The 14,190-nt window shown below is 46.2% G+C and overlaps 3 gene segments (V, D, J or C); all 3 read left to right on the top strand.

Annotated features, from left to right (window-relative positions):
- Nucleotides 1-1,478: 1,478 nt before the first annotated feature.
- On the top strand, nucleotides 1,479-2,979 carry LOC122459979. The segment is given in 2 exon segments: nucleotides 1,479-1,604; nucleotides 2,087-2,979. Coding segments are annotated over 2 exon segments (375 nt in total).
- A 2,603-nt stretch (nucleotides 2,980-5,582) lies between these two features.
- On the top strand, nucleotides 5,583-6,208 carry LOC119854367. The segment is given in 2 exon segments: nucleotides 5,583-5,725; nucleotides 5,820-6,208. Coding segments are annotated over 2 exon segments (384 nt in total).
- Nucleotides 6,209-9,576: 3,368 nt separating this feature from the next.
- On the top strand, nucleotides 9,577-13,578 carry LOC119854334. The segment is given in 3 exon segments: nucleotides 9,577-9,976; nucleotides 10,071-10,370; nucleotides 13,349-13,578. Coding segments are annotated over 3 exon segments (588 nt in total).
- Nucleotides 13,579-14,190: the final 612 nt, after the last annotated feature.

Raw genomic sequence — 14,190 nt, 5'->3', positions numbered from 1 at the left:
TGGAACAAGCTCTCAGGAGTACATGTCAGAGCTCAGGGTGAAACAGAACTATGATTTGCAGGATGGCTTATGACAACTCAGACCATCCTAGTCATAGGATAGAAATGCAGAAGAGTTACCTGAACAGAATAAGAGTAAATGTTGCCTGGGGGAGATGTCTTTGCTACAACATATTGTATGGCTGGAGCATACTCACCCACATTCACATTTCCTGGCTGTCCCTGAATTCAATTCAAAATCAGACTTTGGTTTTGAGATCTTCTCCCAATTCACCTGATCTTATATCCACTTACTGCCCCACGCAGCACAATCTGTCTCCCATTGCTCCCTCTAAATAAAGGTGTGCCTTTCCCTCTGCTCCCTTTGCACCAATGCACTCAGTCCCATCTCTCCTTTATTATGCACCCTGACATTTTTCACTTGTTTTTCACTTAACATTCCCTGTCCCTGGAAGATAGTTTGTGTTATTGGGTATGGAGGAAACTGCATATACATGCATTGTATTTTATTGCATTGCATGGTGTTGTATTGCATTATACTGTGTTGTGTCTCATTGCAATGATTGAACTAACACCAGTAGTGCAGAGACCCGTCAAGGTAGACTCCCCTTAGTCTATGTTATGGGCACCATTATCTTTCCCATCAGCAGTAGCCCCATCACATCTCCCCCTCTGAACACACCACTACCGCACTCTCTCACAGGCTTCCCATACACAGGATACACCTGCACTCTTATGGTGTGTACTCTCTTCTGTGTCCCACACATGCTAATCTGTTCTGACAGCTGGTCACAAGATGGAGCCACAATCAAATGCACAAACTGGTGTGTTACACTGACACTCCCCAGGCTGGTCAGTGCCCTCAGCACATGATGCGTAATTTGCTCAGAACTGGAACCTTTAGCCAGATACATTTTTAGTTAGAGTGTCTGTGCATGGGGAAATTGACCGCAATAGCTATCCAGACTAACTTCTCTGACAAAGCCCCAGTGATGGTGATTCTTCTGGTATCTTTATCCTATTATGCAGAATACAGACATAGAGACACTTGCACTGGCATATGTTCTTAAAGAGAGAGAACATAAAAACAATCATTTTGAATATAAAAAAGTATATTAAGCAATGAATATAATCCACATTCTGTGCATTGTGAAGCCTTGGTATCTGAAGCCCCTAGAGCCTGAGCCAGGGTGACTCTAGTCATGTTTCAGCAGTCTATGTTCATAGCTAGGATTTGTGGTCTGCTACATGATCACATTTGACATCTTCTCTGCTGGCATCTTCCCCACCAACATTTCTCACTCCTGCATTAGCAGCAGGAAAGCATCATCTGGGAGAAGGGGACCAGACATGAGTCTCCAGGACATTCATGAAACTGGCCATTCAGAAAGCAGAATGACATGAGGTCATGAGAAGCCATGAGCCTTTCCTCTGCAGTGACACCGTAGTGTTTCTCCTCCGACTGAAGAATGTATTTGTCCATCCCTCCTCACTTCCCTTGAAGCATAGAGAGAAGCACCCAGAGCATGGAGGAGACAGAGCAAGGTAAAGCTGACACCATGTGGAGACATCTCCTGCTCTCAGCACTGCTTCTCTGGGCCCCAGGTACTGTTTGAGTGGCCACGGGGATGGGGTGAGGCAGGCCGGCCCAGAATCTCAAGTTAAAGGGACACATTCTCGTCATTGAGACTGAGGTGTGAGGGGATCTCTGGCCACTGCATCTGCTTAGAAATGCTGGGAGGAACAGAGAGAACCACCCAGGAACAAGGACTTGTGGGTAAAACACCCAACTCAGAGTGTCTGACCCAAGAGTGAATCCTAGATAGGACATACTTCGCGCATATCCCATGAATTCACTGTATAGGGAAGTCAGCTTTCAGCCAAGAATCTCCCACAATGACTCCTGTTTGGCTGAACAGTGAAGATGACTGTCCTGTTTTTCATTTTATCTTTTATTCTGCTTTTCATTTTTTTTACCCTCTTTCTCTCCTTCTGACTTTCCTTCTTTCCCTTCCTTCCTCCCTATTGCACTTTTTCATCAACTTGTCACCATCTATTCTATCATATTGTTTCCTGTTTCCTTCCAGGTATAGGCTTGGCCTATGTGGAGCAGCTGCCCTTCCTCACCGGGGTTCCAGGCGAATTCCAAATTCTGCAGTGTACATTAAAAGAAACCAGCCACTACTGGATGTACTGGTACTGGCAGCAGGAGGCAGAGGAGCTAGGGCAGCTCTTCTATTCTTCAGGAGATGGATCTGGGACCAACTTCACAGCTGAGCCCATGTTAGCCTGGAGGAAGAACAACAATTGGCATCTACAATGGAAAAACCTTTCACGATCAGACTCAGCTGTGTATTACTGCACCTGCAGCACTGTACAGTGACACAGAGCCCTGAGACAGCCAGCAAAAACCCAGAGAGACAGAGGCAGGGAGTGAAATAGGGGAGCTGTGTGTGCCTAGGAGTCAAAAGGACACTGTATGGCAGTGGTTCCCAGATGAAGTATCTGGGATATACAGAATGTCTCCCAAAAGGGTGCAAAGAGCCCCTGGAGCCCACATCCTAGATCACTAACCTGGTCACACACTTGAGATGTGACTTGGGCTCTATTAATAACAATGGGAGTTTTGCCACTTGATTTCAATGGGGCCAGGATTTCACTGTTGGGCTTTCAAAATCAGACATTGCTCTTTACTGCTTGAACTTCTCTCTCTTGCCTTCCCAATTCCTTTCATTCCTTCTCTATAGTCTCTCATTCTCCTACTATTTCCTTTGTTCCAGCTCCCTCACTTTCCATTCTTTCTCTTCACTTTTTCTGTTTCTTTAAATCAAACACCCAAATCCAATTGCAGATCCCAGGCCTCATTTCCCTGTGGTTTGGTCTGACTGTGTCTCTGGGGACTGTTCTGATGTGGTCTTATTCACATGACTGCTGAGCCACAGATACCTAAGCAGGAACATATGGAGTAGAAGCAATTAGGGGGTGCTATTTCTATATACGGGATTCCTGGAATACCCTGTCCAGTTCTGGGGCCCACAATTAAAAAAAAATGTTGAAATATTGCAAAGGGTTCAGAAAAGAATGGTTTGAATCTGGAAATCCTGCTTTACAGTGAAACACAAAATTTCAATCTGTTTAATTATCCAAGGGTAGGTGAAGAGGTAACTTGACTACAATCTATAAGTACTTGCATGGGAAGAAGATTTCTGATCATGGACTGCTCTTCATTCTATGGCATAAAGGCATAATGAGAGCCAATGGTTACAATCTGAATTTAGACTAATTCACACTAAAAATAAGATACAACTTTTTAACAGTGAGCATAATTACCCACTGAAGCAACTTCCCTTGGAATGTGGTGGATTCTTCAACATCTGGAACCCACAAAGCAGGATTGTATATCTTGATATGCTTTAATTGAGCCAGATGCTGTGGGTTAGGTGCAGGAATTAGTAGATGCAATTCTCTGGCCTGTGCTATTTGGGAGGTCAGACTAGATGATCATAATGGATCCTTGTTGTCTTAAAAATATATGTATCTGTGAATATAAGAGATGCCTGTGCTGCTATGTGTTGCAGGTGGATGGCTGCAGTTTATGGATCAACCTTTAAAACTGCATGGCCAGCAGGGGTCATCTTTGAGCATCCCCTGCCAAATGTAAGACACCATGCACTCTGTCATGGAATGGTACCATCAGGCAGAGGGAGGCAATGAGCTAGAAGCTCTCTTCCTTTCCTCAGATGAAGAGACAATCACACCATACATAGATCTAGTCTACATGGTGATTAGAACTTCCATGAAGTACTTTGTCTGAATTCCCCAGCTGAGACTGCATCATTCAGCCATGCATTTCTGTGCCTGCAGCAAATCACAATATGAAGGAGCTGTGAGGACGTGCAACAAAAATGAGACAGAGAGGGGAGGAGAGAGCAGAGGTCCCCAATCTAACCCAGTCCCCTGCAGCTGCCATTCCAAGTGTGGATCACCTGAGAGATAGATGAACAGGGCTGTCTGCAACATCTCTCCATTCTCTGTAGAGGGCACTGAACTACTATTAAGAATTTCTGAAATTAATACTCAAATTTGGCATCCAATCAGCTTGTAGTGAGAATGATTTCAAGTAGGGAGGCCATTCTATATCATGAAGAGTCAAGATTTACCCAGAAGGACTCTTGAAGACTTTGGAAACAGGAGATGGCCTGTGGTGACAGGAACCACAACTTGTAAAGCTCCATTATTCATAGAGCAGGGGAGTGGCAGTTGATGGTATCAGCTGAAGCAGATAGATAGAAACCATGAGGGTGGAAGATAGGTGCATAAGGAGAATGTGGCTCTGAATGTCAAACAGAGAATGACCCTTGACATTTGATACAAATCAGGGGTTAAGAGAAGAAATGCTCAGTGGACTTGGATATGAGTGTGCATAAATGCCACTGGTGTATACCATGTCTGACAGAGCTGCCCATACAGTGTTATTTCTGCTGTAGCAGTATATCCTTATAAGCTCAGGAATGTTTTCTTCCCATTGGCGCACATGGTGCTGAAGATGTAGTAAATAGATAGAGTCAATCAGAAACCTCTAGCAATACATCAAAATGAACAGAAATAATCCCCATAGCACAGAGCTGACCCACTCGGAAACAAACCTAGAATGAAGACAAGGACCTATTCTCAGGAAGGTCCATCTATATGACTGGTGCAAGCATAAGAGATATAAGGCATCCACATGGCAATTGAGTGTGATACTACAGGAGTCACCAGCACATCCACTAAGAATCCCCACCAGCACCAATATCTGCTGTGGTCCAAGGGAAGCTGCCTGTTTCCTTTTGTCTGCTGCCCTTGTAGGGAATCATGTTTAATTCAGCTCAGATCACACCTCATTGTGGAGGCCATGGTACAGTTCTACAGCATGCAGAAAAACTGAGCATCCCCCATTCAGCCCATTGTGTCTCAGTTGGTGGGCTCTTTTTCTTATGTAACTCACATGCTTTTGCAATGACCCATCTACCCTCCACACTTTTGCCAAGTTTGAGCCATATACATAATAACATAATAGATGTGTGTGCATATAGATTCCCTCGGCTCCTGCTGTGCAGCACTGCAGGAATCTATATGCACTGGGGGGAGAGATAGCTCAGTGGTTTGAACATTGGCCTGCTAAAACTAGGTTATAAATTCAATCCTTGAGGTGGCCATCTAATGGTCTGGTGCAAAAATTGGGAATTGGTCCTGCTTTGAGCAGGGGGTTGCACTAGATGATCTCCTGAGGTCCCTTCCAATCCTGATATTCTATTCACACAGACAAAGTGACCTGTGAGAATGCATATTGTGTGTGTGTGCATGAGTGCAAATGAAATTGTCACTGTTCCCTAGGGGAGGGCATGTGCCTGAGTTCTTCAAGTTTTCTTAGTTCCCTCTACTGTCCAGGCAGGAAGAGCTGCTCCTCTTAGTCTGGCAGTGTCACACGGAAAGAGCAGGTGCTCTGGGCTGGGCTTAATACATTTATCAACACTGATACCCCTGGCCACACCTATTTACCACACACAAGGGATGTGTAAGTTTTATCCCCATCCCATCCCACTCCACCCTACCCTGTCCCTCCCCTCCCCTCTCCCGGGCTCTGCAAACACCCCACAGACACCTTCCTGTGCAGACACAGAGAGTCATGGTGATTCTGCAGCTCCTCTCTCTGCTAATGGGGCTGCTGGCCACTGCCCCCTCAGGTGAGACTGGGGCTCCCTGCAGTAGCCACCTGGGTGGGGTCAGGCTCCCTGGAGAAGTTCATCATCCTATTGGGCATTCCCCTTTGTCTTTCAGGTGCAGAGGGCAGATTAGTGGAGCAGTCATCCCCATATTTAATGGTGCGGTTGGGAGCATCAGAGTCAGTGACCTGCACCTTGAAGGACAAAACCTACCCCTGGATGAGCTGGTACCTGCAGGATGCCCAAGGCCAGATGCACTTCCTGGAATCTTTAAGAAACAAAGGTGATACTGGTAACACATCCAGGATGGGAACATCCTATCAGACTAAACGGGTCAGTGATAAAGGGCTCAGGCTGGAGATGAAGAATGTGACTCAGTCCCAGATCATCTACTGCACCTGCAGCAAAGGGCACAGTGAGAGAGCAGAGCACAGATGGTGACAAAAACCTTCCTTCATTCAGGGATATCTGTCCCACTGGGGGAATTTCAGCCCAGCACCAGGAGTCTGAAACCAAGAGGCTCTGGGGGAACTGGTCAGTTATCCAGTAGGAGGGAGATGAGCTAACACCATTAGTGCAGAGACCTTTCAAGGGAGACCCCTTGTCAGTCAGGGAAACTGTTATCCTTCCCATCATCATCAGTCCCCATCACACATCTCTCCCCACTGTACACACTGCTAACTTTGTCCCTCACAGGCTCCCCGCAAACAGGACACACCTGCACTCCGGTCATGTGTGTTCTCTTCCTTTCCTACTCACTCTCGTCAGCTCTGCCAGCCCGTCACTAGAGGGAGCCATGATCACACACATGAACCGGAGTACACGGAGCAGAGAGTCCTTTGCCTCCATTTCTCACCTCCTGGCAGAGCCGTAACTAAGCATTTTAACGCCTGGGGCGAGCAAGCATATTTGCGCCCCTTTAGGCAATGGATGGGGGATCTTGCAGGGTCATGTGCACCCCTCAGATTTCTGCTTTCCATTTAGCACAGAGGTTTTCAAACTCTGGGGTCTGCCTTCCTAGGGGGACGTGCCCCACAGTTTGAAAACTGTTGCTGCCTGCCAGGAGCCAGGCAAAAACTGCTTCTGATAGATTTTTGCTACCTGTAGCAGTTACTGATATCTATGGATGTTCTCTTTTGCTGCTCTGTCACAATTTGCTACCACTTACCTTTATCATTGGTCCACTGATAACAAATTGTCATGTATGGGATACAACAGCCACAATCCCTATTGGTGAATCAAATGAAAATGAAGAAGTTTTGACACCAAGCCAGGAAATCAGTCAGACTGGAAGTCAACTTGTGCTACAGAAAGAAAAATTTAGAATAAAAAATTCCAAATTAAAAATCACTGTAAAAACATAGGAAGTGCTATAATAGAAACACAGTGTCATTGCTAAAACTACTAACAACTGTGTACTTATAAATAGTTTCAATGATTATCTGCTATTAAAATATAAAATAGCACAATGACATCCATCTGCACAATGTTGACAAAGATAAACAATGAAGTGCCAGAGTAATAAGAGTTCTAAAAATCACATTTTAAAAAGTAAACAATTAGAAGGAGCAAAACTATATTTAGAATGGATTATAAGAAAGGAAATGCAATTCAGGGAATCACAGTAGCAGCAAAGACAAATTTGTGAACTGCTAAGAGACTTTATGCAGGCATATAAACTGATAAGTGAATCTTTTAAATACTCAAAATGTGTGACACATAATTTTTGGCAGGGGAGGGGGGTATATGTAAAATATTTCACTGAATCAAGTCTCCTGTAGGTTATATCAAATAGAGAAGAGATGCCTTGTGTTGTCATTGGGTTGCCTGTGCTTTTAAGAACAGAGCCCTGGGAATAGGGTGCAGAGCATTCAGTCGGACCCAATCCCGCAGGAAGGGATGATGCTGCTGGGCCCGATTCTGTACACCGCCCCATTTTTCTGCCCCCCTTGGCTCTGTGCCCTGGGAGGCAGCCCCGCTCGCCCCACCCTAGTTAAAGCCCTGCCTTGTGGTATGAAAGTCCAATAAACAAATGTCTCTTTAACACACCACTCTCCTCTCCTTCCACTGCACCCCACTCACAGTTGCTGTCTTGGTCAGCAGAGACCCAGAGTTCAGCCGTGGATTCACATGAGTTCACCTGTTGTCGCTGTTCAATCTGCTGATGTCATTCGTAGTGCCACCATTTACTCCACTGTGCCGTGGTCTGCTCCGTCTCTGATGGCCCTGAGCCGTCACCTTCTGCTGCCACCCACCTCTTTACTGCGACCTCTGTGAATAGGTCTCTTGAGGTTCCACCCAGCAATCAGTGATTTCAGCTCTCAGTGGGGGATTACTAGTGCAGGCTGGGTTGTCTCTTCCCCACTAAAAGAAAAGGAGTACTTGTGGCACCTTAGAGACTAACAAATTTATTTCAGCATAAGCTTTCGTGAGCTACAGCTCACTTCATCGGATGCATTTGGTGGAAAATACAGAGGGGAGATTTATATACACACACAGAGAACATGAAACAATGGGTTTTATCATACACACTATAAGGAGAGTGATCACTTAAGATGAGCCATCATCAGTAGCGGGGGGAGGGGGGGGGAGGAGGAAAACCTTTCATGGTGACAAGCAAGGTAGGCTATTTCCAGCAGTTAACAAGAACATCTGAGGAACAGTGTGGGGTGGGGGGGGGGGAGAAATAACATGGGGAAATAGTTTTAATTTGTGTAATGACTCATCCATTCCCAGTCTCTATTCAAGCCTAAGTTAATTGTATCCAGTTTGCAAATTAATTCCAATTCAGCAGTCTCTCGTTGGAGTCTGTTTTCGAAGTTTTTTTGTTGAAGGATAGCCACCCTCAGGTCTGTAATCGAGTGACCGGAGAGATTGAAGTGTTCTCCAACTGGTTTTTGAATGTTATAATTCTTGACGTCTGATTTGTGTCCATTTATTCTTTTACGTATTCTTTTACATTTATTCTTTTTCTTCCCCACTGTCCCACAGCAGATCTAAGCACTTAGACCTGATAATCAGTGATTTCAGCTCTAGTGGTCACTTAACAAACCAAAAGACTCTCAATGGAGCCTAATCAGCTCCATCTGGAGAGGGGCAGGTCAGATAGTGCCTGTGGCTCTTAGGCAAAGCCCACACCACTAGAAAGAAACACCTATCCCCAATGTCTCTCTCTCTCCACTGGGCTCTGGAATCCAAACCATAGCGAGTGCAGTTCAGTGGAGGGTGGGTAACCCCCTCAATCAGAACAGGCTAAATACAGTTCTGCTGCACTTTACTCATACAATAAGAATAACAAAATTTCATTACGCCACCTTACTTTAGGCTGGCTGGCTGCTGACTGAATGTTGCTAGATCCAGATCACACTTTTCCCTACAGAGCCCACTAGCAGGACCAGGAAAACCTCCCAAAATTTAAAGTAATAACTTACAATTTTAAACAGTTTTAAATAAAGCACAATTATAGGAATAATTGTTACATCCCCCAAGAGTCCCAACTAATGCCAATATCTACTGTGGTCTCATGTATGAATCAATTAAGATCCAAGGAAAGGCTACCTGTTCACTTTTGTCTGCTGCTCTTGTAGGGAATCATGTTCAATTTGGCCCAACCAACATATCATTTAGGGGGGCATTGCCAAAATTCACTTTTTTCTAAAAAAAGTGAGCAATCCCCATGCACTCAACATGTCCCAGCTCTGCTACATAAGGATAATCAAGTGTTCTCTTTTTTAGCTCAAACTTGAGCTCTTTTAAAAATGATCCCATCTGCCCTCCATGCTTTTACCATATATGCTTCATGCACATGATGGGATAATAGAGCTCCCGTGTATACAGACTCCCTTTGGCCTGCAGTGCAGCACTGCCTGACAGAACAGGCCGGACAAGGTGGCATGCAGGAATGCAGGGGTGCCTGTGTGTGTGTGCGGGTGCGCACGCATAAACCTGCCACGGTTCTCTAGGGGAAGGATTTGCCTGAGCTCCTCAAATTTTCTCAGTTCCCTTTACTGACCAGGTGGTCAGAGCTGCTCCCCTTAGTCTGGGAATGTCATACAGATAGAGCACATGCTCTGGGCTAATACATTTGTCAACACTGACACCTCTGGCCAAACCTATTCATTACAATCAAGGGACCTGAGAGTCTCATCCCCGCCTCTTCCCTGGGCTCTGAAAACATCCCACATTCACTTTCCTATGCAGATGCTGGTGGGGACATGGAGCTGCTGCAGCTCCTCTCTCTGCTAATGGGGCTGCTGGCCACTGCCCTCTCAGGTGTGACCGGGAATCCCTGCCGCAGCCACCCAGGTGGCGTCAGGCTCCTTGAGGAGGTTCATCACCCCATGGGGTATCCCCATTTGTCTTTCAGGTGCAGAGGGCAGATTAGTGGAGCAGTCATCCCCATATTTAATGGTGCGGTTGGGAGCATCAGAGTCAGTGACCTGCACCTTGAAGGACACAACCTACCCCTGGATGAGTTGGTATCTGCAGGATGTCCAAAGCCAGCTGCACTTCCTGGTGCAATCAGGAACCAAGGGTGACCCTGAGGAAATATCCTTGATGGAAATATCCTACACGTCTGAGCGGGTCAGTAGCACGGAGCTCAGGTTGGAGATAAAGAATGTGACTCAATCCCAGACCATCTACTGCACCTGCAGCACAGGGCACAGTGAGAGAGCAGAGCGGAGATGGCCACAAAAACCTCCCGGGTTCAGAGATGACTCTTCTAATGGGGGAACCATAGCCCAGCACCAGGCTCTGGGGGGAACTAGTTAGTTATCCAGTGGAGGGGGGGGGAGATGGGCTAAAATCAACAGTGCAGAGACCCCTCAAGGGAAACCCCCTTGTCAGTCAGGGACACCGTTATTCTTCCCATCAGCAGCAGCCCCCATCACACGTTTCTCACCGCTGCACATGCTGCTAACAGTCTCCTTCGTACGCACACACACACACACCCCCACAGGACACACCTGCACTCCGGTCATGTGTGTTCTCTCCTTTTCCTACTCACTCTCATCAGCTCTGCCAACCCATCGCTAGGGGGAGCCATGATCACACACACGAACCGATGTGTTACACTAACACGCCCCAGGCTGCTCAGTGCCCTCTGCACATGTTGGATTATTTGCTCAGAGCTGTAACCTTTAACTAGTTAGGTTTATTAAAATAAGAAATGGTGTAATTTTCTGGTTTCTTTGTCCTTCTTCCCAGAAAATAGACAGACAAACACCTGCACTCACACACATACACTGAGAGAAAAATAATATCATAAAAACCGGCTACAATATGAAAATCTAAATTAAATGCATATGAGGCCTGCACCAGAGTGATTGTAGTTGTTTGTATTTACTGAGTGTCAGTCCCATATCTGTACCTAGGATCTGTGGCCTGCTATGTAGAGACACATGTGTGCTCTCCTGATGGTGTGTTCCTCATCATCATTCCTCAGGAGCAAATCTCATTCCCATGTTAGTGGCAGGAAAGCATCATCCAGGAGAAAGGGACCTGGACACCTGTCTCCAGGAGATTCTGAAACATCTCATCTGCTTTGAGACACAGTGGGGAATGGAGTGAATCACCAAGCAGCAGGGACTTGTGGGTAAAATGCAGCCACCTGAGACTCTGAGACCCAAGAGTGAATCCTAGATGAGAGACTCCTAGTGCATGCCCTGTCTGTTCAGTCTACAGGGACATCAAATCTCAGCCAGGAACCTCCCACAAGAAAGATGACCGTCTTTTCTGTGTTCTGTCTTTTTCTGCTTCTCAGTGTTTCTCTCCCTCTTTCATCACTCTTTCCAATTTTTTTCTTTTCCTTCATTTAATCTTTCCCTTCTTTCACTCTCTCTCCTCATGTTCTACCCTCGTTTGTCCCCTTATGATTTTGTCAGTTTTTGCCCATTTTTCTCCAGGGTTTGGCTCCCTCTATGTTAGGGTGACCAGATGTCCCGATTTTATAGGGACAGTCCTGATTTTTGGGTCTTTTTCTTATATAGGGTCCTATTGCCCCCCACCGTCGTACCGATTTTTCACATTTGCTGTCTGGTGACACTACTCTACATGGAGCAGCTGCCCTTCCTCTGCAAGTGGATGTACTGGTACCAGCAGTGGGGAGACTGTTTGTTCAATATCTTCATAAATGATCTGGAGGATGGTGTGGATTGCACTCTCAGCAAATTTGCGGATGATACTAAACTGGGAGGAGTGGTAGATACGCTGGAGGGGAGGGATAGGATACAGAAGGACCTAGACAAATTGGAGGATTGGGCCAAAAGAAATCTAATGAGGTTCAATAAGGATAAATGCAGGGTCCTGCACTTAGGATGGAAGAATCCAATGCACCGCTACAGACTAGGGACCGAATGGCTCGGCAGCAGTTCTGCGGAAAAGGACCTAGGGGTGACAGTGGACGAGAAGCTGGATATGAGTCAGCAGTGTGCCCTTGTTGCCAAGAAGGCCAATGGCATTTTGGGATGTATAAGTAGGGGCATAGCGAGCAGATCGAGGGACGTGATCGTTCCCCTCTATTCGACACTGGTGAGGCCTCATCTGGAGTACTGTGTCCAGTTTTGGGCCCCACACTACAGGAAGGATGTGGATAAATTGGAAAGAGTACAACGAAGGGCAACAAAAATGATTAGGGGTCTAGAGCACATGACTTATGAGGAGAGGCTGAGGGAGCTGGGATTGTTTAGTCTGCAGAAGAGAAGAATGAGGGGGGATTTGATAGCTGCTTTCAACTACCTGAAAGGGGGTTTCAAAGAGGATGGCTCTAGACTGTTCTCAATGGTAGCAGATGACAGAACGAGGAGTAATGGTCTCAAGTTGCAATGGGGGAGGTTTAGATTGGATATTAGGAAAAACTTTTTCACTAAGAGGGTGGTGAAACACTGGAATGCGTTACCTAGGGAGGTGGTAGAATCTCCTTCCTTAGAGGTTTTTAAGGTCAGGCTTGACAAAGCCCTGGCTGGGATGATTTAACTGGGACTTGGTCCTGCTTTGAGCAGGGGGTTGGACTAGATGACCTTCTGGGGTCCCTTCCAACCCTGATATTCTATGATTCTATGATTCTATGATTCTATGAGACAAGGAGCTGGAGGGACTCTTCTACTCTACTGGGAATATATCCAGGACCAACTTCACAGCCAAGCCCATGACAGCTTGGAGGAGCAACAAAAACTGGGAACTAAAATGGACAAACCTTTCACGGTTGGACTCAGCTGTGTATTACTGCACCTGCAGCACTGCACAGTGACATGGAGCCCAGAGACAGCCAGCAAAATTCCAGAGACAGAGGCAGGGGAGGAAGTAGAGGGAGCTGTCTTTGCCTATGAATCAAAAGGCTATGGCAGGGCCAGGGTTCCCAGACAAAGTGTCTGGGATATATGGGATGTCTCCAAAAGGGCTGTAAACATCCCCAGGAGCTGCCATACCAGATCCCTGGCCCATTCACACCATCAGTCTCTGGGTTAGGAGGTTTCTCTCCATTGCCCTCCTTTCCCTCTGTCTCTGTACTTTTATATTTCCTCCCCCCTTTTCTTTCTTCCTTGAGACTTATTCCAAAATTCAGTCACTGAGCTCATTCCCACCCATCCTGGTGATTCCTCACCTCCAATCAAATCACACAGCCTTGTGTTTCTGGGCCTGCAGCCAAGCAGGACAGTGTGAGAGAGCTGCAGAGTGGTGGCACCGAAATAATTGGGGGAATGAGGGAGTCAGAGCAGCTCGCCATCCCAGTCCCTGGCAGGTGCCTTTTCCATCTGCTGAGCACCACTAGGGGCAGAGAGGGAGAAGAAGAGGTCTGGCTGCACCCTCCTTCGAGTGCCATAATGAGGACACTGTCCATCGAACAAATCTCCAATGTGACCAGCAGCAAATGAGGGTAGTGTCAGTGGGGGGGATATTCTGTATAAGGGAGAGTGAGTGTTGGTCCCGAGCCTGCAAATGTACCTTCACCTAGGGCTTCAGGAGACCCTGACACATCAGACTGTCAGTGTCACAAGTGTGTAAACTCCATTATACAGAGTACAGAGAAGGGGCACAAGATGGCATGATAAGAAGTAGATAGAGAGACATGATCAGTGTGGAAAATGACTGGCTAAAGGCAACACTGCCTGGCATTTCAATTGAGATAAAATCCCCTAATATTTAGTTTTAATCAGAGGTGTATGAGAAGAAATGATCGGGTGACTTGGGAATGAATGTGCAAAAACACCACTGCTGTGTACCACGTCTGAGAGAACTGCCCATACAGTGTTATTTCTGCTATAACAGTACATCCTTGTGAGCTCAGGAATGGTGTCTTTCCATTTGGGCACATGATGCTGGAAATACAATGACTAGTTACAGGTTTCAGAGTAGCAGCTGTGTTAGTCTGTATTTGCAAAAAAGAAAAGGAGTACTTGTGGCACCTTAGAGACTAACAAATTTCTTTGAGCATAAGCTTTCGTGAGCTACAGCTCACTTCATCGGATGCATTCGATGGAAAATAA

Source organism: Dermochelys coriacea, chromosome 1 (assembly GCF_009764565.3).
Source record: "Dermochelys coriacea isolate rDerCor1 chromosome 1, rDerCor1.pri.v4, whole genome shotgun sequence".
Taxonomy (NCBI): domain Eukaryota; kingdom Metazoa; phylum Chordata; order Testudines; family Dermochelyidae; genus Dermochelys; species Dermochelys coriacea.
This window is presented reverse-complemented; position numbering and strand designations above follow the sequence as displayed.